Raw genomic sequence first — 22,863 nt, forward strand, 5'->3', positions numbered from 1 at the left:
AAAAAAACATACAACAGCGGGGATTCGCCAGTGGTCACCCACCTGACTACTAGTCCGCCGGTCGAAGATTTAACGTGTGGAGAGCGAACGGGATCCGGTGCAATACTTCGCCGATGGTCGTATGTGCCATAAAAATCCGGAGTGATGTATTAGATACTCATTCATCAAGTTTTTGTGAAAATAATGCTCAGTTGCACATCTCCATATCTGACACAGTTACTGACAAGACTCGGCCAGCGCGGAGCTCACCCGCTCCGCGGCTCCAGAACACGATAAGCCGCATGCTCGGAGTAAGACGGAGGAGGAAAAAAAAATTTGAGGTTGAGTCTGTCTCATAGGTAGTGGTTTCACGGTGCGAGTAAAAAGTAAACGCCTAGTCTTGGTGAAGCATTTGTGGCGTACATGTGCAGGCGGCTCGCGATAACGGTTTGATATTTACATAAACAGGTAGACCATTTGGAGAGTGTGCTCCGAGGATGCAGAGTCATTCATTTGCAACACGAAGGAAGCTGGGCAGTGTGGATGTTTGTAGGCTTGGTTTGTCGTTTTCGACTTTGCTTCCGGCCTATTCTTAGTTTTGTGGATTTTTTGGAATTCTGGCTTGGCTTTGGGGGTGGGATTAGGAATACACTTGACATGGGTAAAACATGATTACATAGGTGGGCTTGGTAGTCTTTTAAGGGCAGCTGGTATTGTTACGGAATTTGTCATTGCATGTGGAGGTGACATATGTATGGCCAAGACCCGACGATATAGTATATTCCATTTTTTTGTTTTTGCATTCCAGATTTCAATTGGCAAAAAGCCTTAGCATCGAGGACAAGAAGAACCAAGCTTACTGCAGGCAGAACAAGACGTTCCGTCTGTACAGCAAGAACGAAACAGAGACGGAACGGAACATGAGACCCTCGAAACGCGTATGAGAGGCTGGCGGCGCGCCAAGGCCGTGACTACTACGTAGTACGATTGCTTGCTGGCAGGCGAGAAACGCCAAACCAAACTTCCAAACACGGGTCGAGTCCAATCGCTTGCAAACGCTCTTCACACCCCCCCTTCACTTCCAAGAATGACGAATTTGGACATGCTGCTCCTCAAGGGAGCTTCTGCAAGCGACCCGGAGGAGTACCTCCAGGAATTACGTTACACAATCCTGACCAAAGGCATTCCCGCAAACAGCGAGGGCATGGTATGTTGCTACTCCGCCTGCTCGCTCTGCGCGCGCCCCTTTCCCCAGCCCCACGAAAAATAAAGAGCCACAACAATGGCATAGGCTACATGCATGGGCAAAGCATGGAGAAAAAAAGGCGCTCGAGCCCTTGTGTGTCTCTTGTGAATCCGCAAAATTAAAAAGGCTAATTCGACGTCATGTTCGCCATCAAAACAGTCGGAACTACGCATTTACATCTGGCTGATCCTGCTCAACGCGCCGCCGCTCCGTACAGACGTGTACCTCGACCTCGTCCGACAAGGCGCCTCGCCCGCACACGCCAAAATCCAAAACGACACGTTCCGCACCTTCCAAGGCGATCCCCTCTTCCGGCGCCGCGTCACGCAAAACAGCATTACGCGAGTCCTCAACGCCGTGGCGTGGCGGCTCAACGATGCGCACGAGGCACGTGTCAATGGGTGGCAGTCGCCCCCCACGCTATCAGAGTTCGGCGGCAGCCCAGACACATCGACCATGATGTCGCGGCACTCTGCGACAGGCGGCGCGCGCACAGAGGCGTCGACGACGAATGACGCGGAGCAGATTGGCTATGTGCAGGGCATGAATGTGTTGTGCGGACCTTTTCTGTACGCCGCCCGCAGCGAGGTCGAGGCGTTTACGGGCTTTGAGAAGCTGATTACGCAAGAGTGTCCTGGTTATGTGCGCGGATCCATGGAGGGTGTGCACAAGGGATTGGCGCTCGTGGATAGGGTGCTCGAGGTTGTGGATCCCAAGCTCTACGAGTACCTCATGGCGCACCATATGGAGGCCAGGATCTATGCTTTTGCCTCTGTGTTGACCATGTGTGCGTGTACGCCGCCTCTGCCTGAGGTTTTGCAGCTCTGGGACTTTCTTTTTGCCTATGGTCCCCATCTGAACATCTTGTGCATTGTTGCTCAGTTGGTTGTTATTCGTGCGGATATTCTGACCAGTCCGAGGTAAGATGGCCTTTTTTTTCCCTTCTCTTCTTTTCTGTCCACCGCATGCTAAACATTCTGCGTTACAGTCCCAACACTATTCTGCGTAATTTGCCTGGCTTGAATGCTCAGAAGATTATAGGTGTGGCTATGAGCTTTGCGGGCAAGGTGCCAGAGGATATGTATGCTGAGATTATCAATCACGCAAAGTGAGTGGGGGGAGGAAGAGGACACGTTGATGAACGAAATATGGCGTTTATGATTTACGATTTCATGAAGGAACGATACCCAATCGCATAGTAATACGCAGACATATGATCTTTTTTCGTTTGCAAATTCAATGAACTTTACGTTTTCTCAAGTGTTCACGGGATATCAGCATCATCATCATCTCCGCCAAAGCCAAAGCCAAAGCTGAAGCCTCCACTTTCTTCCGCTTCACCATCCCCCTTTGTTAGCTGCTCCCATTTCCCTCTACTCTTCGTCTTCATCTTCTCCAACTCTGCAAGACCTTCCTCGAGCAAATCGGGATGCTGCTCACCCAGCCTTTCTACAAAAAGCTCATAAGCCCTATCGCAGACGTCCTCTTTGAAACCACTGACTTCTGCCTTTTGGTCGCGGAGAAAGCCCAAGACATCAGGTAGCTTCTTCCTTGGGACAAAGTTCTGCGTCAACGCAAGACTATCTTCGAGGTTGAGCACCAGGTGGAACCATCCAGAGGGCACATGCAAGACTTCGCCGGCATAGCAAATACCCTCTTTGCAGCCTGGAGTTTGGCGGGCGAGTTCGTGAAAGGTTAGCATATACTCTGCAATGCTTAGTGGGGAAGTAACCTCGGACTGGTCTTCTGAAACAATGACGCCTGGGGGCGGTTCAATGCCTGGGCCAGCGGGGAACATGAGCCAATATTTGCTACCTGTGAGAACGGCATTCCATGCTGATGTAGCATTGGGGTCTTTGTGGAATGTCGAGCCACTGCGCTTCGGGCCCATAATCATCCAGCGGCAGTCTGGGCGGTGTTCGCCTAGAACGCCAAAGAGGTCGTCGCCAAAACATGTGGGACTCCAGTATGCTGCTTCTTTGGAGTGGGGTGGTGCTGATATGTCGATGCCAGTCTTGTCTGCAAATGCGCGATCGAAAAGGTACAAGGGCGATTCGTCAGCGTTGTCGTGCATATATGACATGTACTTTTTCATTGGCCAGTCGACTGCTTCAGCTCTAAACTTTGTTTCTGGGAATTTCTCGACCAGGTACTCTGGTGTCCAGGTACCGTACACGGGCCATTGCTTGACAGGTGTGGTGAGGATGAAGGGTTTGTTTACCCAAGCTTCTGCATACTCTTCGTAGGTCAGATCTGACAGCCGAGCTATCTCGTTTTGCTTTGGAATGTTGAGTGCATAGAGATTGAGAGGGGTATGTGCACATTGGAACGGGCGGTAGAGAGTGTCTGAGAAGAGATTTTTGCAGGGAATGGAGGTGACATGCTCCTTAGGGATCTTGAGATATGTCGCTCGCCAAGTTCCGCGCCATTCGAAGTCGTCGGCCGGAGAACTATTGGCAAATTAGCTATTGCATACGCTGGATAATTGGCAGTGTTTGACTAGAAGAAAGTGGCTCGAAGTAAGAAACACGCTAGCTCATACGGGATAGCCAATCAGACCGTCGGATTCAGTAATCGTTGACGCTTACCGCCAACGGTCGACCTCGATCCAATCCCGAGTAGAGGAAATGTGAGAATAGACAAAGAAACAGGCAAAATGCCCAGTCCACAGCTGGAGACTTGACGAGTTGAGTCATACCGCTACTCGCGCACTGGGCTTGTGATTCCGAAGGCTACAGCAGTATGGCAATAAGGCGACCAAGGACAGTCATAGCAGACAAAGGTCGTGCAGCGTGCTCAGACAACGTGCTCGGACAGCCTGCAAGGAACAAATCCTTCCTGCATATCATCTGATGGAAACTATGGTGGCGGTGTAATGGAGAAAATGACAAGAGGCGAAGAAAACAGAGCATGCATGTGTCGACCCGTGGTTGATACTTACTTGACGAATAAGGCTCTCCACAACTCGTCCAGTCTGGTGTAAGCATAGAGGGCACGGCAGGTACTGCCCAGGCGTACCAGGACATCAGCATCGAATGACTCAAGGATGTGGCTCAGTAGCTCATCGGGTAAGCTGGCAAAGAGGCCGCAGTTTGACTTGATGTTCTCGCGGGCAGTGTAGGCGTTGCCGGCCGGCTTGATGCCCAAGGGATGCGAGGGGACTGCAGTGGCGGCGACGGCGACATCCTCATCGTCAGTGTCGGCTGTTGCCACTGCACACGTCTTGAGCTTTTTCGAGGGCCGTGATTCGGCAGTCGCGATGCCAGGGGGGTCTAGGATGCCGGGGGCCATTGTGAAGAAAAGCGTGGAACGATGCTTGGTGTATAACGCTGCGCAGACGGCTTCACGGGCGCAAACCGAGGTTCAGATGCAATCACGGGGAATCAGGAAGGAGTCATTGATCAGGCCTGGGGGCGGGCCTTGGATAATAGTACTCTAGACAATCCTTTGCGGGCGACTAGGCCCAGTGTATTCGTACGTCTGCAAGCATCGACGAGGATTTTGGCTGGTCTTAGCGAGATTTTGGCGCTAGCACCTGGAAAAAAATCTCAGGTGGCTCCTGCTTATAACGTCGGCTGCCCACCCACCTTCTGTCCCTCATCATCACCAAATCCACCACAACACAAAAGACACTCTTCATTCCTAGATACCCACTTGATTCTCGCGCAGAGGATCTGGTATCTAGTCTTTTCTTCCACAACAACCACTCTTTTCCAGCGGCGGCATCCAGAGGATCCCCCCGCTTCAACCCCGCCACGAGCAACTTTTCGACTACGGTCCAGCACCAGTAGTCGCTCTTCCCCAGTCGCAATCATGGCTGACAAAGGTCTTGAGGATGTGCCCGAGGGTAAGTTTTTTCTACTTCTCCCCAAGAGGTTTCGACGCCGCCGCCGCTGCTGTGCGAAGATGCGCCCTCCTCCCCCGCAGTGCAACAGCGACGACGATAGCGATAACCGCCTCACTTGCAAAACCCTAGAGCGCACGCTAACCAACCCCGCGCAGGCCAGATCGAGTCCAACTACGATGAAGTCACCGACTCCTTCGACAACATGAACCTGAAGCCTGAGCTCCTCCGTGGAGTCTACGCCTATGGTTTCGAGCGTCCCTCTGCTATCCAGCAGCGCGCCATCATGCCCGTCATCAAGGGTGAGTTTGCCCCTCCACAAACAATTCACACCGCCCGCACCACAATCCAAACTTGCAACTGACACACTCTCCAGGAAACGATGTCATCGCCCAGGCTCAGTCCGGTACCGGTAAGACGGCTACCTTCTCCATCTCCACCCTCCAGAAGATCGACTCCAGCGTCAAGGCCTGCCAGGCTCTTATCCTCGCCCCCACCCGTGAGCTCGCTCAGCAGATCCAGAAGGTTGTTGTTGCCATTGGTGACTTCATGGAAATCCAGTGCCACGCCTGCATTGGTGGTACCAGTGTCCGCGACGACATGAAGGCCCTCCAGGATGGCCCTCAGGTCGTTGTCGGTACTCCCGGCCGTGTCCACGACATGATCCAGCGTCGCGTTCTCAAGACCGACCACATGAAGATGTTTGTCCTCGACGAGGCCGACGAGATGTTGTCTCGCGGTTTCACCGAGCAGATCTACGACATCTTCCAGCTTCTGCCCCAGTCCACCCAGGTTGTCCTTCTGTCCGCCACCATGCCCCAGGACGTCCTCGAGGTCACCACCAAGTTCATGCGCGACCCCGTCCGCATTCTCGTCAAGAAGGACGAGCTTACTCTTGAAGGTATTAAGCAGTTCTACATCGCTGTCGAGAAGGAGGACTGGAAGCTCGACACTCTGTCCGACTTGTACGAAACCGTCACCATTACCCAGGCTGTCATCTTCTGCAACACCCGCAGAAAGGTCGACTGGCTCACCGACAAGCTCACTGCCCGTGACTTCACTGTCTCTGCCATGCACGGCGACATGGACCAGGCCCAGCGTGATGTCATCATGAAGGAGTTCCGTTCCGGATCTTCCCGTGTCCTCATTGCCACTGACCTTCTTGCCCGTGGTATCGATGTCCAGCAGGTCTCCCTTGTCATCAACTACGACCTTCCCGCCAACCGTGAGAACTACATCCACCGCATCGGTCGTGGTGGACGTTTCGGACGTAAGGGTGTTGCCATCAACTTCGTCACTGCCGACGATGTCCGCATGATGCGCGAAATTGAGCAGTTCTACAGCACACAGATCGAGGAGATGCCCATGAACGTGGCTGGTAAGTTTCTGCCCAACTCAAGTATGTTTTTAAGTTCGGCTGCTAACGGTACTCACAGACCTCATCTAAGAAGCTGTTCCTATACTGCATTCATCCTACCGTCTCTCCCTACCCCTCCTGCGGTCCAGGTGGCGTAACGGTGTAGAGACGGTAGTCTTCTAATTCGAGCACGCCTGCAAGGCCAGGTGGCGCTCTCTGTTTGGTCTGGTTCAAAAGTGGTTCGGGGTGGGACGAGCAGCCGTCCTTACATCGCGGCATCTTGGCGTTGGTCTCTCATGTGCGCAATGATTTCCCTAAAAGAATGTCTGCATATGATAGACTTACGATGCTTAGTTGACGGATGGGTCTTCTTCTGCAATTTCATGTTACTTTCCTATGTCCTCGAGGAGCTGCTGCAAGTTGTCGACGTATGCATACGTGGGGGGATCTGCAGCAATCTTCCATGGCTACGCATGCGGATGATAACGATTGGGAGTTTCCTTTCATATAGAGATGCGATTCAATTGTATGAAAGTTGTTCAAAAGTTATGCTACTACTCCCGCCGCGTGCCGGTGATGTGCAATGATGGCAGTTGAATGTCTTTGACGGGCCCGTTCCAAACTTAATACTATGGTCGGCTAGACGTTGTCGGGTTACCATGAGGTTCCTGCATTTCGCCTAGGTATTGATAGCCTCGGCATATGACATCAATCCCACTGACGTCTCGCGCACGCTACAACCACTGGTCATCTCTCATGAGACCAACAACATGGCTTGCTCAACGCAAGGTGATGGCAAGCATGGCGCTTTCCCAGAGATCAGCGGTATGTCTGCGCTTTGTTGTACCGCTGCATGACGCGTTACAACATTTCCCCTCCCCACTACCCAGCCACTACAGGTACTGATGCGTCGTGTAGCAAGCCTTGTGTCGTCTCCGCCAGTACACACCGCCGGCGACGCAATGGCACAACTGTCCCCTTACCCGACGCGCTGCGGTACTCATCCTGCTCTTCCCCGATAGCCATGGCGAGCTCAAGGTGGTGCTTACGGTGCGGAGTGCGCAGCTTCGGAATTATTCGGGACAAGTTGCACTGCCCGGCGGTACGTCACTTAATCTGTATCACGACTATGCCCTGACGTTGCCAAGGTAAATCAGATACGCTGGAGGAATCACCTTGGGAAGTCGCCCGCCGCGAGGCTTACGAAGAGATTGGACTTCCGTTGGATGAAGCAAAACTTCGGGGCTTCAAGTTAGAGCATCTCTGCGAGCTGCCTACCAATTTGGCGAAGACGGAACTTGGAGTGCGACCTTGCGTTGCTTTTCTTGGCCCGGACAGTGGGTCGTCGATCAACCCTGCTTCTTCTGAGGTTAGCAATGCCTCTGTGGAAGAGAAGCTCATACCTCGCCTCGATCCCAAGGAAGTAGCCGCCGTTTTTACTGCACCATTTCATAATTTCCTGCGAAAAGAATGGGAGGGCAACGGCTCAGCGCCCGTGCAAAAAGACGGTAGGCCAGAGAAGTGGTATAGGGGTGCTTGGACAGACTGGCACGAATCACGCTGGAGGATGCATAACTTCTATATGCCAAGAATTCCGCATTCGCCCTCAGTGTTGCGCAAGCCGTCGCAATCCGCAGAACCTTTGGCCGACAACATGGAACCTTCTGGGGGGGATGCTCGACCTGCGCCTACAGCAATTGACAGTCTGAGCACGTTCAGGATATTTGGAATGACAGCTAGGATCCTAGTCGATGCAGCACGTGTCGCGTATGGTGAAGAGCCCGAATTCGAGCATAACAGTCATCATGGAGACGAAGAAATGATAGCAAACCTTTTGAAAATGGGCCGGCTGAGTGAGCAAAAGAAACCGGGCGAGATGCTGACCAAGCAGGTACTTCGCGAGGCGAGTAAGATGTAGAATATTGAGATTGGTTAGTAGGAATTAGCAGGCATTGGGTTCTCCGAGTCGTATAGAGGGTGAAGTTTTTTTTGTGTTCAATGTCAATAAATTCGGACATGGCTACTGTATTTGCATGACTCCACTAGGCTGTGCGACTTTCTAGGCTCTTCTTATGTGAGTTGGCTATGGTTCTAGGAGATTAGCCGTGGAAAAGTTACATGGTGAGCGCGTTTGAGACATAGAGGCTCTATATGATGCATTTGCTAGGGTATGCCGGAGGGTAAAGGTTCGAGTTAGTCCGCATGTTATGTAATGAATGACCGAGCAGACCTTATTAATCTACCCTGGCGGCTAGGGTCTACCCTCATGGCCGGTTGCGCAAACAAAGGCTAAGGAGGGTAGGGCCCAGTGAAACACTAGACAAATGACGGTACGAGAAGAGAGAGCATGGCGGAGTTGGGCGCGACCATCGGGTTCAGAAAGGCTTTGTGCACGACAAGACAAGACCTCGGCGGGTTGCATATGTAGATTTTTTTATTTATTGTAGCGTAGCTAGCGACAACACTGACTTGTTGGTGGCTGGGCAGTGCTGCGCTACGTATGGCCACCAGCAAGGCTGCCATGTGGAAGGGCGCCCAAGGAACTCTGTCGCCAAGGGCACGGAACAGCCCGTTGTCTGCTAGCCTGTCAGCCTCATGTTGATCACCGTCCAGGGATGATGCCGCTGCTGCCCATAAACCCTTTGGGTCGCCTGTTCGCAGGTGTGACGGCCTGTTATTGACTGGTAAGTTAAATGGATGCTTCGTATTGCGTGCCCATACGCTGGGTCGAATTGACGAGCGACAGCGTGGCCACGACTTGTCACGGTCCGAAGTAGTAGTAGTAATTTACCTCTTGGCCGCGAATGCCATTGACTGCACTGCCCACGCTCATCGCCTCAAAGAGACCCACTGCCGAGCAAAGCAGAGCGCAGCGCAGCGCAGAGAGCACATCTGCCTCCATTCTTCCGGGAACAGCCATGACGCGCAAAGGCGACGGCGATCTACGGTCCATTTTTGATCATCGACGAAGCGGATACACAGGTCAATAGCATAAACCTTACTGCGAGTAGGACTAGCCGCCCCCCATTGACGCTACGCGCTCGCCCATCGCAATTTACAGGTATAGACAGGCGTATGGAACATGCATAGGGGAGGGGGGGGATGGACCCGCTGCACTTGTCGCTTGTAGTCTGTAGGGCGAGGACCGAAGTAGGCGACGTACTACCAAAGACATGGCTGGATGTGAACCAAGATCAAACCCGAAAGTGGACCATGGATGCGTCTTTCTGGCACTTTTGAGACGACGTCAAGTTTCCCTGGCGGCGATCGCCAGCCAACGGTGTTGTGCATACGCAAGCATCCAAAGCCAAGGTTTCCTGAACCTTATCCTGTAAGACGCGGAAGTGGCTGCGTCGGGCGTGAAAGCAGTGGGCCTGTGTTTGGCGCGTGAACCTTGGCATCAAAGACGACACAGTAAGGTCCGCTTTACGCGTTTCGTCGCCCGTTTCAAGCCCCCCTATTTTGCCCGCGAATCGCCGTCGCTATACAACTTGAGCCGCATCTCAATCTCTTGCTGCCAAGGTCCCGCCTGGTAGGGTCTGCGCCTTGGCCATCACGGAGCCCATTCGCCCGCCGTCGCCGCCGTCGCCGCTGCTCACAGTGATCCAAATCGGACACTGTTCGTCCTGCCTTTGATAGGGGTCCCCACTGATGCTGGCGGGACACTCGTAGCACCGCGGACGCTATTCCACACGGCCGCATTCTATCGGTCCTGTTCTTGCTTCCAGGCTGGCCGTTCGGGCGCTGTCCATCATCTACTTACTACCTGCACGTGAGGATATCATTTGGGTGAGACAACCCTATCGCCAAAAGCAATTCCCAACATGTCGTCACTGGTGGAACCGCCGTACAGCAATGACATGCCTAGAAAGATTTGTCCTTCTCAGACCGTGACGTCTCGGAATGCGTAAGTACCTTAGCCACAGTGGATGTCAATCGACCTCAACAAGCGCTTGCCCTTGACCTCCAATTCACAATTGTGAGCTCAAACATCTTGGCGTGTCGGGCACTATCAGGGCGGAGTTTCCGTTTCTGGCACATTATGAAGCGAAGGCAACCTCAGATCGTTATCTCGAGGAACGTGCTTTGATAGCGGCCCAGTGTCAGTAGGGATGCCAGGGAGGGCGTACGCAACACTCTACCCACGCCAAGGATGTCTGAAATCCTACCATGGCGACTCGGGGCACTTTGACTAGCTGCCGGCTGCTTTTAGTGCCCGGACGGCGCGTGGTTCGAAACAGGACCGAATAGTAGAAGCATCCAGCCTATGTTGAGCTTGTCCGGCCCTGGCTCCTACATTGCTATAGTCCCTAGCACTGCCTACTCCTACGGGCCGTCTTATTACTTACCACTCCTTCTTGCTACAACACGTTTCGTTTTCCTTGCCTCTCACACCACTATCGCTGACTTTTTCCGTTTGCCTGTCTTCCACGGTGCAGGTCACCACATCTACACTCACTCACTACAGCAATGGAAAGCCGCTACCAGCCAGAAGGCCTATCCTTTGGCGAAAAGGATACCTACAACAACGACCAGTATCCTCTCACATCCAATCCCCTCACATCAAACCCACCACAGCAACAACAACAATCACCTCAACCACAACAACAATCCCAATATCCCGCCCAAGTCCGTCAGTCAAACCCATACGGCCTTCCCACCGGTCCTAGGATGCAAACACCACCAAACCAAGGGCAGTATGGCATGCCGCCTGCGCCTCGATCAGCCCAACACTCTCCTCAGAACAGCCAGAACGTGAACAACTACTCTCAGTTTCCAAGCCCTCAGCTACAACAACCACAGGCACAGCAACAAGCACCACAACCACAACAGGTGCTTCAGTATCAACAACCCCCACAGCAACCCCCTCCAAACCCATACCACTACTCATCTCCTCCCCCTCTTGCCCCTCCCCAGAACCAAGGTTTCCTTCCTTCTGGCGAGACAAGTCGCTCTAACACATGGGTCCAAACACCCGCACCCCTTTATGCATCCAACAATGCATACTTTCCCGCCCAAGTGGACGCTAATGGCTACCCTGTTGACGTAAAAGAGCTGCACCGACCGACAGAAAACCCCTTTCGGGATCCAGCTCCTGAACCCGCGCCTCAAATGGATACCATTGACCTCGAGAAGCTCAAGCACGGCGATGGACATGGTCACGGAGAATGGGACAAGCACACCAAGATTCCTGGAAAGAAGGACCCAAACCAGCCTTACCTCACTCCCGGTCAAAGGCTGGCGCACTACACATGGGCCAACTACACTCTTACCATGGCTACTGGTGGTCTTGGTACGCTTATCGCCATCCAACCGCATCCTTTCCCCGGCATCAAGACCATTGGTGCCGTCTTCTACATCCTCAACCTTCTCCTGTTCACCGGTGTCACCATGACCATGGTTCTCCGCTTCACCAAGTACGCGGGCTCCTTCAAGGCCTCCATTTCTCACGAACGTGAAGGTCTCTTCCTCGGCCCCTTCTTCCTGTCCATCGCAACCATTATCACCGGAACCCAGAAATACGTCATCGAGTCCTACGACGTCAATCATCCCAACCGCTCGTGGGCTGTTACCACAATGGCAGTCGCATTCTGGTCGTACACCTTCATCACCTTCTGCCTGGCCTCCTTCCAGTACTCGTTCCTCTTCTGCAGCCACACCTACAAGCTCAACAGTTTCATGCCTTCGTGGCTCCTGCCCATCTTCCCCATTATGCTTGCTGGTACCATCGCATCGGTCATTGCAAAGGAACAACCAGTGTCTGCCAGAATGCCGATTCTGGTCGCCGGCTTGGGATGCCAAGGTCTGGGTTTTACAGTTGCCATTCTCATGTATGCGCATTACATTGGTCGTCTCATGCAGGTCGGATACCCCGATCGTGAACACAGAGGTGCCATGTTTATCGCAGTCGGCCCGCCTTCTTTCACGTGCTTGGCTCTCATTGGTATGGCCAATGCGCTCCCCGACGACTTTGACCTCCAGGGTGATGGCCTCATCGACGCCAAGCTCCTCAGGACTCTTGCGCTTGTTGTTGCGCTCTTCCTCTGGGTCCTTGCCATGTGGTTCTTCATGATTACTCTCGTCGCCGTAAGTTCTCTATGCATATCTCTACACTCGCACTGTTCCTAATAAGTACTCTCAGGTCATCAACTCATGGGCCGTCTACTTCCATCTTGGATGGTGGGCCATGGTTTTCCCCAACACCGGTTTCGTCATTGCCACCATCTCAATTGGCAACCAGCTAAGAGATGAAACGGTGCTGTATGTCGGCAATGGTTTGTCCATTGCCGTCATCACCATGTGGGCCTTTGTCCTCTTCAAACACATCCAAGCCATCTACGTGGCAGATATCATCTACCCAGGCATGGACGAGGACATTGCCGACCACTAGGTCTGCACTAGCTCCTCGTTTTCTTTTTGTGTTGGGCGCATTGTCATATCCTTTCTTCGTTTCACCCGCTGTACTTTGACACATCATTTTTTCCTCTGTGAGATCAAAAGCAGTCACGCTCTTTATACCCCCGATCGGTCTTGTTGGTTGCTATTTCATCTCTCTCTCTGTCACTCTACCTCCCCATCTCCTTTTCCTCTCTCTTTTTCCTTGTTCATCTCCCATTTTTTCTTAAAGCCGCCAGCAGGTCTCGAAGCTTTTGTTAGATCTTCTACCCCGTTTTGTTTGCGGGACTGGGTGGGCGTATCTTTCGGTGTTATAGACCGCATTCTTTTGGTGCAAAAACAACCTCTTGTAATCAGACAAACAATACTTCGTTGTCAAACCCATCCTCTCTCCCCCATCTTCTCCTGTCTTTCACCGGCTTCTTTTGCCTTGTGTTGTTCTTCTGTTTGTCTTTTGTGTCTTGCTTTCAATTGCATAGCGCGGCGTCACAAGAAATCCTAAAAAATTTGGGGAGACGGCAGCGAAATTGGACACTTCAAATTCCCTCTGGTGTTTTTTTTATTTTCATTTTCTCTTTCCTGGTTCTCTCTCTCTCTCCGCGGCTCTCATATACAACGGCAACTCTTTGCCAAAGTTGAGTGGGTTTGGGGTGAGGGAGGCAGATCAGAACCGGTTTGTTAGGGTTGGCTTTGGCGCGCGAACGAAATGGACGAAGGGCGAGGGTTATCCCACAAAAGGTTCAACATGAGCGGGAATCCCGACGTACGGTTGTTCGTCGTCGTGCTTATGGGGAATGGAAATGATTTAGATTTAGCCAACATCCCTTACAATTTTTTTTCCTTCGAAAGAAAGAAAAAAGAAAGACAAAAAAACACTCAAAATGCATACGCGCGATTTCGTTGCCTCTTCCCATACACACATGTTTTTTTGTTATTATCTCTCCGTTTCCCGTTTTCTCTTCATCTTGTAAAAACACTCTTTCCATCTACTTAGAATCTCCCTTCGATCTTAAAAACGTTCCGTTTTGTCCCATCTTTTGTGCGCTTCTAGCCGCCTTCCTCGCCGCCTTCCTTAGGAAACAAGGCAACAAGACTCGACAAGCCATTCCAAGCTCCCAGCCCAAGCACTTTCTCGTACGACTTTGATTTACACATCATCTGTTTCCCCCTTTACCTCCCAACCGGAAAAATCCAACCCTCTTACAAAGTTCGCAACACACGTGCGAAACAAATCTCGAGACAAGAAATCCCGATACAGTTGCCCCCTCCCTCCAATTGCCCCACGAACCCTCCTCGCCCCGCCGAACCCTCTCTCCCACACACCTCCTCGCCCCCACTTATCACAAACACACAATGAGTCGCCCCCCTCACCCTGCGATACACCTCGCCCTACAGCTTTACACACTTTACCCTATCTTTGTATTCTCCACTGTTCCTCGACACGCGGCAAAACTGGCCTAAGAAAGAAGGCTTGGCAAAAAGCCTAACGGGGCACGTAACGTCCGGCGGTACTAGGGCGCTTACCTATCCATCCCATCTATCCTCACCTTACACTATTCTACAACGCTGCCAACCCTATCGTCGCAAAAAACACTTCGAAATAGGAATATAGGAATAAAACAAAAAAAATTGCAAATACTACTTGCAACCCCCCCCCCCCAACTCACCCATCACACTTGCACACACACACACCCGTTTGTCACCCTACAATCGATACAGCAAAACAATCACATGCAAATGCAGCTGCGGCTGCGACACTTGACGTAGTACTTACCATGTACAAAAGGGATCAAGTGTAATAAAAAAAGAATGTAAGCGTTGCACGGCATCCGTGCGTAAGCGTTTTAAGATCAAAGTCACAAACCCGTGTGTGTGATCGACAACACGGGCTCGGCTGGCGCTTTTTTTCTCTTCTAGATTCTTGGATTGTTCAAGCAAAACTGGCAACGTCACCGAAAGCTTTTTTTTAGACTTACGGTGGACAAGGGGGGGGTATGGGATTTGCAATTTTGCTTGATTTCATGTTCTTGGCCTTCTTCTTTCTTTTGTTTTAGGACGGCGGGGTTATAGGTAGGGGTAAGTGTGATAAGGGGTAGGGGGGAAAGGGCTTGGCTTTTTGTTTGGCCGAGGCGGAGTTTGACAGAAAGGTTTGGCTTGGACTGGTTGGGTGACGAGAAAAGGATTTGTCTTGAGTGTGGAGGGTCTGGATTGGTGTGGGTTTTTGTCATTTGTAGGTAGGATTTTCGGGGGTAGGATTTTTTTGGAATTGAGGAGGGGGAGGGAGGGTGATGATGGACCGGCAGTGGAGGGGTTAGCCGCTTTACGGGGGATGAGGGTGCGATTGGGAATGCGGGTTTTGGGGGTGGGTTGCACCGTTATGCGGTGCATTGTGCGGATGTTAGAGGGGGGGGGAGGGGAATGGAGTGCGAAGTGGCAGGTGGGGGGGCAAAGGGGGTTTGTGCTCGAGGCGAGTGGAATGATTGGGGTGGGATGGAGAAGGAGGAGTTTGGGGATGGTGGAGTGGAGAGGGGCGGAAGACGGGGAAGACAGAGGAAGGTGAGTTCGGGGTGATGTCGTCCGGGCGCGGAGAGCATGTATCCGTTGAGCCCGAGGAAGGGATGGCGAGGAAGAGGGTGGGGAGGGTCGCAAGGAGGAGAGGAGGGTTGCATGCGTGGTGCGTGCTGCATGATGTAACACGGAGAGGAGTGTGCTTACCCGTGGGGAAGGCGGAAAGGCGAGGGCGGAAGCGGAAGCGGAAGAGGGGGGGAGGGAGATAGTGAATGAAAGGACAGGTAAGAGGGTGAGAACAGTGATATAGAACAGCGCACACTTTAGCTATACACAGCTGATATTGTGAAAAACATTACAGAATCAGAAAGAGAACCTCGTTATGTACTTGTCGTTTCTTTGCATTTCCCTCTTTGTCTTTTTACAAACTGCTTTTTACATCTTCCTTCGCCTTCATCTCGCGAACCATGCGAATCGCTTCATCAAGTCCACGCTTGGTATTCTTAAAGTACACGTACGAGAACTCGCTGCTCGCCTGGCCGCTGATAGTACGGGCTTGAATACCATGGCTTATCACGCTTCCCTATCACTGTGTTAGCAAGACTTGTTCTCATAAGCTTAAACCTGACACCTCAAGAGAACTCGTCACGTTGACCATCTTCTTCCCCTCAAAAAAAAGGCAGACACGACCGCAACAAAGTCGACAGTGAAAGACATGCAAAAAAAACCACTCACCCTCATCAAATGAAAAACCTTCGCAACCTCCCACCCCTCCCCCCTCGGATCCCACCCCGCCCTCTCCATATACACATTCAACACCTCCTCCATACTCGGCATACCGCTCTCGCCCAGATTCTCCTCATCATAAACCCTCAGCCCCTCCCCCTTCGTCCCAGGAGCCGGTTGAACCTTACTCGCGCGATTCCAATACGGATTAACAAGGTACACAATATCGAGCAGCGGATGCCCAATGGTACTCAACTCCCAATCTAGAATAGAAATCACGCGGGGCTCCGTAGGATGCAGAATGATATTATCGAACTTGTAGTCGCCGTGGATGATGCTGCTGTGGCCGGTGGGTGCATGGCGCCGGATGTAGTCTACTATCTCGTCGAAATCCGGGTGGGCGCGGCCGAGCGGTGCGCCGGTGGTGACGTCGCGAACGGCGGCTTGCTGGGCTTCGATGCGCGAGAAGGTGGTGCAGTGGCGGGCGTAGAAGTCTGCTGTTTTGCCAAAGGATGAGAGGCCGATGGAGGAGGGGGGGATGGAATGGAGCCAGGCTAAGGTGGAGACTACGGATTTCCAGGCTGCGCGCCGGTCTTGCTTGGGGAGAGCTGAGAGGGCTTCGTCGGTGAATATGCGGCCTTGAACGTATTCCATTATCTATTGGGGCATGTTAGTGGGTTGTGGTGTAAGGTGGGTTTGCTATGTGATGACGTACGTAGAATTCGGTTCCGATTATGGCGGGATCCATGCATAGGCAGTATACTTTTGGTACCGGGAAGCCATCGACTGTACCCAGAGCTTTGATCACGTTGTATTCGCGGTCAACGCGGTGTGCAACGGGTGAGATGATGGCTCCACTGGGTTTCTTCCTCAAGATGTACCGGTTCTTGGCGGCATCGTCAACATAGTATGTAGGGTTACTTTGCCCATAGCCAATCTTTGTTGATGTCACTGGTAGCTTGATTCCAGGTATCTCTTGTTGGAGGTAGTGTCCAAGCTTCTCATTGTCCAACTCATGTCGCGTCTTCTCTTTTCCTGCCTCTGCCATTGTAGATCACGATCTGTTCCTCTTCCAATTAGTTTCTTAGATTGATTGTGAAAGCATATAGTAGGTCTACCTAGCTATTGAGTTTGAATATTAAGTTGAGGTGTTGTACGAGTAAGCTCCATAGATTCATTGTTTAGCCTCGGCAGTGCGTCGGCGAAGGGTTTGTCGGGCGACCTTACCATGAGTAGCATCCCCAAGTGGACATGGTTCTTGTTGCCAATGCTTTTAATTCGTCAATGTCATTTCAGTTCAGGAACGACACATGGACCGCGCGATACACGCGCAAGCGTACTAGTACATTTAGCGATAAAGGTTAATTCGATCTCTACTGCAGCGATCGCGCCAAATGAGCAACTGTGCTCTGGGTATCCCAAAAAAGCCTATATAAAGGTAACGCCCGAAGAGGTTAGGAAAATAGTATCCTATCTTACAGCCAAAAATTACTAGCTGTTTCAAAATCAGGCTCAAGAAATAGACGTTAGTTCGCGCACTAGAGGTCCCCTTTACATCCCCCTACAGCCCTCTAGTCATTAAGCACTCTCCTCACTACCTTCCCCACTACTGAAATAACTCTGGTCTAATCTCAAAATCCACTCTATCTTTTCCCGCTCACTTCTTGCCCGGAATATGTACGTATTTGATCGTGCGAAAACAGCAAACACGACGTCCTTGTACACTCCCGCACCACCACTTCCATTTGCACTGTTGCTGTGTTGATTCTGCACTCCGCCGAGTAACTTTGCAATCTGGGGAGAATGGTCGATGCGCGCAGTGCTAATGTTGATGGCGTTGATCTCGTCACCATCTGTGGAGTAGATATGCAGATACGGTTTTCGCAGTTCCACATATCGCCGAGTCCAGCGCGTGTTGGTCGGATCTGGTGTGAGAAGATACGATGCCTTCATAAGGTTTGGGTTCTTGGGTATGAAGCGTACCGTCGCCGTCAGGCTAGGCGTTGGACTTGGCGAAGGGGAAGAAGAACGTGGTGCGAAAGCAGCGCCGTTTGTAGGTGGCTCTAGGTTTGTCGAATTAAGAATGATCTCCGCCGGGGCCTTTTTAGTCTTCCACAGAGAGATGATGCGTTGCAGGAGTGCTTTCTGGGCATCGTCTAGTGGCTTGTCTTTTGAAGATGCCAATGCTGACGTGGGTATGCTGAGGGCCTTGGAGGAGAGAACGGAACGGGCCGTTTCTATCTCAGCAACACGGCGGCGGCGCTTCTCAACGTTGATAAAATCTCGTACTAACGAAACACCGCGGGGAGTCCAGCCTGCGAGCTGCTCTTCGCCTTTGATGTAGTCGTCCTTTGTGTTCATGCGCCAGAGATCTGTTGCACGCTTTACAGATGTTGGACGTATCGCCACACTGAAGATCCCGACTGTTGAGTGAACAATCTTGACCGTGTTCCAGATGTTGGTCAGGGAAAAGAGCGAGGTTGGACGCATGTATGATCGACCACGGATCTGCACGAAGAGGTCAAATGAAAAGGTCATTGGCTCAATAAGCTTCGAGGACATGACGTCGAAGAGAAGAGTGGCCCGAACGCGGAAATTATCCTTTGTCGCGCGGTCGAGGATCTGCGAGGCGTGTGCAGTGCTATCCCATCGCCCAACGAATTTGACATTTGTTGTGCCATCTGCGTTGTTTCGGACAGTGGGTGGCGAAATAAGATCTACTGGGACTTCCTTGACCGGTGAGCCATAATTAGGGCAATTGCCTGCTGCATCGACCATCCGGATATGACCCATACGCAGAGATTTGACGCCTTCCCACTGTATGGTCTCACCCGAAGTATGGGTAAGGTTCACGACAATACGACGGGCGAGGCCCTGGTGGAGCTGGTAAACACCTTGGTCCATAACGCTGCTCTGTGTGACCTCAACCGGTTGGTAGGTACCGTCGTCTGTGATCTCTTGAACCTGGATGCGGGCGAAAATGTCGTGCGTGTCTTCTGTGTAGAACTCTGATTCTGGCAGACGTGCATTGCGACGCTTCTGCTTTGGCTTCTCGGCCGAGTCGCGCATGTCATCCCAGCTAAGCAGCATGTCGAGGTGGATGTCGGTGACTTTTGCAAAGATAGAAATGCGGAGAAAGGTGTCGCGTGGACTTGGATAAGGAAGGCTCATGCTATGCACACTTTCAAAGCGAATAGGGCTTTCGTTAAAATCGGTAATCCAGGTCGTAGTGGTCGCGCCACTTTCATCCGAGATGCCGGGTACGAAGAGCACAGCGTGCACCTTTGTTCCCTCTCGCTCTGAAAACCCAATCATTTCATGCATGCCAACATTGAACTTGAGTGTGGTTGAAGGTGCCTCGGCGGATGAAGGTTCTAACGATAAGCGGATGATGCCAATGGGGTTCGAGGTGTATGGCGATATCACATCGAGGCTGAAGTCTCGAACTCTCGACTCAAACACAGCTGCAAGTGGGACATCGACATCGCCAATCCGTGTAAACTCGGGCATGCAAGGGTCGGAGAAAGGCGATTCCGGGTTGAAGTGTTGAAAGTATTCTGGACGGTTCATGTACTGATGCACTTGGTGCATCCGCCGTACACGATCGCGGAGCTTCTGTAATGACCATAGGTGAACGACCTCATTCTTGAAGTCAATGACGCGTACGCCAACGCAAGGTTTGGACTGGCTGTCGAGGTATTCGTCATCTTCTCCTGGAATGCCCATGTTTACCAAGTCGTAGGACGAAGGGACTGTGTGGCCAACATCGACAATGCAAAACTGGAATACGACTCGCTTGTCCATTTGCTGACTCATGACTTGAGCTTCTTTGAGAATCGCAGCATTTTGTAGCAGAGTCTCTGCCATGGTGACGTATTTCCGTCGCCGCCACTGTTTGAGGACAGAGCGTATCAGTTCGAGCTGCCGTTCGTCTTGGGCATCTTGTTCTTTTGGTGCGTTTGCCGATTCGATCTCCAGGTCCTCATCTATCTCAAGCGGAATGTCGTGTCCAAGCTCTTTCAAATGTCTTTGAAATGCCTCTTTTTGCGCTTTCATTTGCCTCTGCATTGCCTCTTTGGCAGCTCGCAGCTCTTGCAACTCCACCTTGGCGTCCTCGTCAGCTTTCAGCCTGGCTTGGAATTCATCTCTTGACTGATCTATCTTGTTCTGCATATCCTCTCGTATTTCTTGCATCTTCTCGCTACCCTCTTGGTGTGGAGTAGAAGGCATGGTCAGTGCAGTATCAAGGGAGAAATTGTCTAGAGTGCCACCAGAAGCATACTTCTCCCTGACCGGATATGAAGACATGGACTCTGTATCACCCTCATCACTAATCATCCGGCTTTCCGGCCGTGCTTTGCGCGTCTCGCGCAGTCTGCTGAGATCTTCGTAGAGTGCTTCAAAGTCTTCGTCCGGTAGATTCTCAATGCGTTTGTCTGGCCCTAGCCAGGCAGTAAGAGCTTCTCTTCGCGCATAGGAAAACTCAGACTCTCGCCCTCGTTGCCAGAGCGCAGGCGATCCTGCTCTTGGACTATCGGGGTCGAAGTCGCTATTCGCTACACTGATTGAGCTGTATGACCTATCGTGGCCAGGTCTTGGAGCGGGTGAAGGAGAGCTGCCGAGCTGGCCAGCGGTGACAGTCTGTCGGAGGAGACTTGTCCCTACTTCGGCGCGCTCAGCTCGCGCTTCTTGTGGGTTGTTGAACCGGAAGATGTGAAAATCGCCGAGGATGATGCGGTGACCGCTCTTGAGGAGCCGTGGCTTATCAATACGAACACCATTGACCATGACGCTTGCACCCTCTTGGGGAATCACTGTCACCTTGCCATCCACATTCTCAAAGTTGCAGTGTTCTGCGAGAATTTGCGAACCGTTCAAGCGTATCTGTGCAGTCTGACCATCGACATCAGAATTTCCTACGGTTGTAGTACCTGGCTTCAAATTGTAGACGAGACATTCAGTCAAGAGCGGATCGTCGCTCAAGTTTACCAAATGCGGCATGTTCTTGGGCGTTGACAGACCCACGAAGCCCTTTTCGATGCTGATACCAAGCTCTTCCAGTGCAGCTTCTCTTTCCTTGTGGATTTCTTCCGTCTTTTGCAGCTTCTCTTCCCAGGTTTGATTCAGTTCTGTGTACAGCTTCTCCGATTGTGTCAACTGTTCCGCAATCTCGGCCTTGGAGACCTTTTTGGTCGAGCCGTCAGCCTGTGTGATGGAAACCATTTGCTTTTCTAGCGGTGTGTCTGGTGGGTACTGTTCTTCCACGATGCCATTCGAGCCTGCCGCTCCGCCACCGCCTCCACCACCTCCGCCTAATTGGGAGCGCAGTTTGGAAAGCTCTTCCTTGAGTTCTCTGATCATGCGCGCGTTGGGGTCTTCGTTTACGACGGCATGGTTCTTGATGCGCTTGGCGGAGTCGGCGTATCGGAGGGTCGAGAGTGTTTCCTCAAAGTTGATATCTGCGGGAGAAATTGCAGCAATCATGGCAGTCATGCTGTTTCCTCCTAACGAATCTTTCAACAGCCACGTCAGGATGGAATCTCGGTACGGAACTTGTGCTTTCTTTTTCCCAGACGACTGGTCTGCAAGCGCCGCGATCACGCGACCCAGTGTAGACAGAGATCGATTGATTTCCGCACCCTCTTTCAATCGCGCACCAGTTGCGCCGGTGGATTGCGCTCTTTCTGATCCTGCCAAGTCTACCAAACTAATCTTTGCAACTCTTTCTCCGCTCATGCTCGTCTCGACATCGTGGCGTTTCTGGGTAAGGGTAAGGGTGAATACGGCGTGCGATCGCGAGGATGTCTCGTTCATGTTGGTCGCCGCAACTGTACGAGCCTTGTTTCCTTCGTCCATCAAGTTCTCAATCTCCGAGAAGGACTGAACCACCAGCTTGGCCAGGTCTTCGACATAGGGACCAGTAGACGGATGCTCTCGGACTCGCAGGTTGCCCTTGTTTGAGGGATTAAGCAGATCGCGTACGCGCTCGTTGTAGATTTCGAGATATGAGACCTCGACGGTGCAGGTCGAGTTCTTGTCTTGCTGCATGCCTTTTATTCGCTCAAACATGTCCTGGCAAATCTTGGGAATGATTCCGTATTCTGCGCCATAACCCATCATAGAGTACGACTTTCCGGAACCCGTCTGACCATATGCGAAAATACAGTTGTTGTAGCCCTGAAAGGCATTGTCAAGTAGCGGCTTGCCGAGGTCTTCGTGGAGGTTGTCCTGGCCAGCATAATTTGGGGCATCGCGGTCGAAAGACCAGTAGGAGCGGTCGAAGGCGAAGGTCTTTACGCCCTCAGCAGCGGCTTTGGCGGCCTTTCCCTTGACGTCGGTGTTTGCTGGCGGGGAAAGAATGGTCTGGTCACCCTTCATCTGCACGATACATTGTGCATTGCGCGCCTTTTCTGCTCGCAGTTAGCCACAGCAACACAGGGCACAGGAGCGTCTATGGAATGCTTACCTCGCCCGTTGAAGGGTCGACATCGCACCACGACCTTGATGTTGCCGCCTCCTCCGGACGCCATGGTGGGCGGGCGTGCAGTGGGCGGGCTAGAAGGCGGAAATCCGGGGTATATATACTAGGGAGAAAGGAGAGGGCAACGACGGAGGTAGGTTGCAGCAGCAGCGGTCAGAGGCGGAGACTGTGAGACTTCATGGGCGGCGACTGGGGCAGTCGGAGGTGTGTGTGCGGGCGAGGATGTTGTTTTTCGGGTAAGGAGGTGGTTGAAGCCACAGACATAGGGTGTTGTTGTTATGGGAGTTGAAATCGCGGTCCAGGGACAAGCAAGCAACTTCTTAGGA

General features: G+C 52.1%; 8 protein-coding genes across 8 annotated transcripts; 5 read left to right on the forward strand and 3 right to left on the reverse strand.

Annotated features, from left to right (window-relative positions):
• Positions 1 to 1,066: 1,066 nt before the first annotated feature.
• COCCADRAFT_102692 (uncharacterized protein) lies at positions 1,067 to 2,337 on the forward strand (the record flags this gene model as incomplete). The annotated part of the gene is made up of 3 exons (XM_007716600.1): positions 1,067 to 1,186; positions 1,385 to 2,145; positions 2,214 to 2,337. The coding sequence occupies 3 exons, from the start codon at positions 1,067 to 1,069 to the stop codon at positions 2,335 to 2,337; spliced, it is 1,005 nt and encodes a 334-aa protein (XP_007714790.1).
• Positions 2,338 to 2,489: 152 nt separating this feature from the next.
• COCCADRAFT_102651 (uncharacterized protein) lies at positions 2,490 to 4,516 on the reverse strand (the record flags this gene model as incomplete). Its single annotated transcript, XM_007716601.1, has 2 exons — positions 2,490 to 3,675; positions 4,167 to 4,516. 2 exons carry the CDS (start codon positions 4,514 to 4,516, stop codon positions 2,490 to 2,492), a joined length of 1,536 nt encoding a protein of 511 aa, XP_007714791.1.
• A 288-nt stretch (positions 4,517 to 4,804) lies between these two features.
• Positions 4,805 to 5,278, forward strand: COCCADRAFT_102698 (uncharacterized protein; the record flags this gene model as incomplete). Its single annotated transcript, XM_007716602.1, has 1 exon — positions 4,805 to 5,278. A coding segment is annotated over one exon (474 nt), but the record flags the coding sequence as incomplete, so codon positions are not given.
• A 340-nt stretch (positions 5,279 to 5,618) lies between these two features.
• Positions 5,619 to 6,784, forward strand: COCCADRAFT_38921 (uncharacterized protein; the record flags this gene model as incomplete). Its single annotated transcript, XM_007716603.1, has 2 exons — positions 5,619 to 6,403; positions 6,748 to 6,784. 2 exons carry the CDS (start codon positions 5,619 to 5,621, stop codon positions 6,782 to 6,784), a joined length of 822 nt encoding a protein of 273 aa, XP_007714793.1.
• A 443-nt stretch (positions 6,785 to 7,227) lies between these two features.
• COCCADRAFT_102655 (uncharacterized protein) lies at positions 7,228 to 8,344 on the forward strand (the record flags this gene model as incomplete). The annotated part of the gene is made up of 3 exons (XM_007716604.1): positions 7,228 to 7,251; positions 7,345 to 7,528; positions 7,575 to 8,344. The coding sequence occupies 3 exons, from the start codon at positions 7,228 to 7,230 to the stop codon at positions 8,342 to 8,344; spliced, it is 978 nt and encodes a 325-aa protein (XP_007714794.1).
• A 2,552-nt stretch (positions 8,345 to 10,896) lies between these two features.
• On the forward strand, positions 10,897 to 12,817 carry COCCADRAFT_28275 (uncharacterized protein; the record flags this gene model as incomplete). Its single annotated transcript, XM_007716592.1, has 2 exons — positions 10,897 to 12,513; positions 12,569 to 12,817. The coding sequence occupies 2 exons, from the start codon at positions 10,897 to 10,899 to the stop codon at positions 12,815 to 12,817; spliced, it is 1,866 nt and encodes a 621-aa protein (XP_007714782.1).
• A 2,934-nt stretch (positions 12,818 to 15,751) lies between these two features.
• COCCADRAFT_28276 (uncharacterized protein) lies at positions 15,752 to 17,104 on the reverse strand (the record flags this gene model as incomplete). Its single annotated transcript, XM_007716593.1, has 3 exons — positions 15,752 to 15,913; positions 16,066 to 16,713; positions 16,772 to 17,104. 3 exons carry the CDS (start codon positions 17,102 to 17,104, stop codon positions 15,752 to 15,754), a joined length of 1,143 nt encoding a protein of 380 aa, XP_007714783.1.
• Positions 17,105 to 17,634: 530 nt separating this feature from the next.
• COCCADRAFT_102712 (uncharacterized protein) lies at positions 17,635 to 22,801 on the reverse strand (the record flags this gene model as incomplete). Its single annotated transcript, XM_007716605.1, has 3 exons — positions 17,635 to 22,434; positions 22,523 to 22,640; positions 22,728 to 22,801. The coding sequence occupies 3 exons, from the start codon at positions 22,799 to 22,801 to the stop codon at positions 17,635 to 17,637; spliced, it is 4,992 nt and encodes a 1,663-aa protein (XP_007714795.1).
• Between the last annotated feature and the right edge of the window lie 62 nt (positions 22,802 to 22,863).

Source organism: Bipolaris zeicola (genome assembly GCF_000523435.1).
Source record: "Bipolaris zeicola 26-R-13 unplaced genomic scaffold scaffold_146, whole genome shotgun sequence".
Taxonomy (NCBI): Eukaryota; Fungi; Ascomycota; class Dothideomycetes; order Pleosporales; family Pleosporaceae; genus Bipolaris; species Bipolaris zeicola.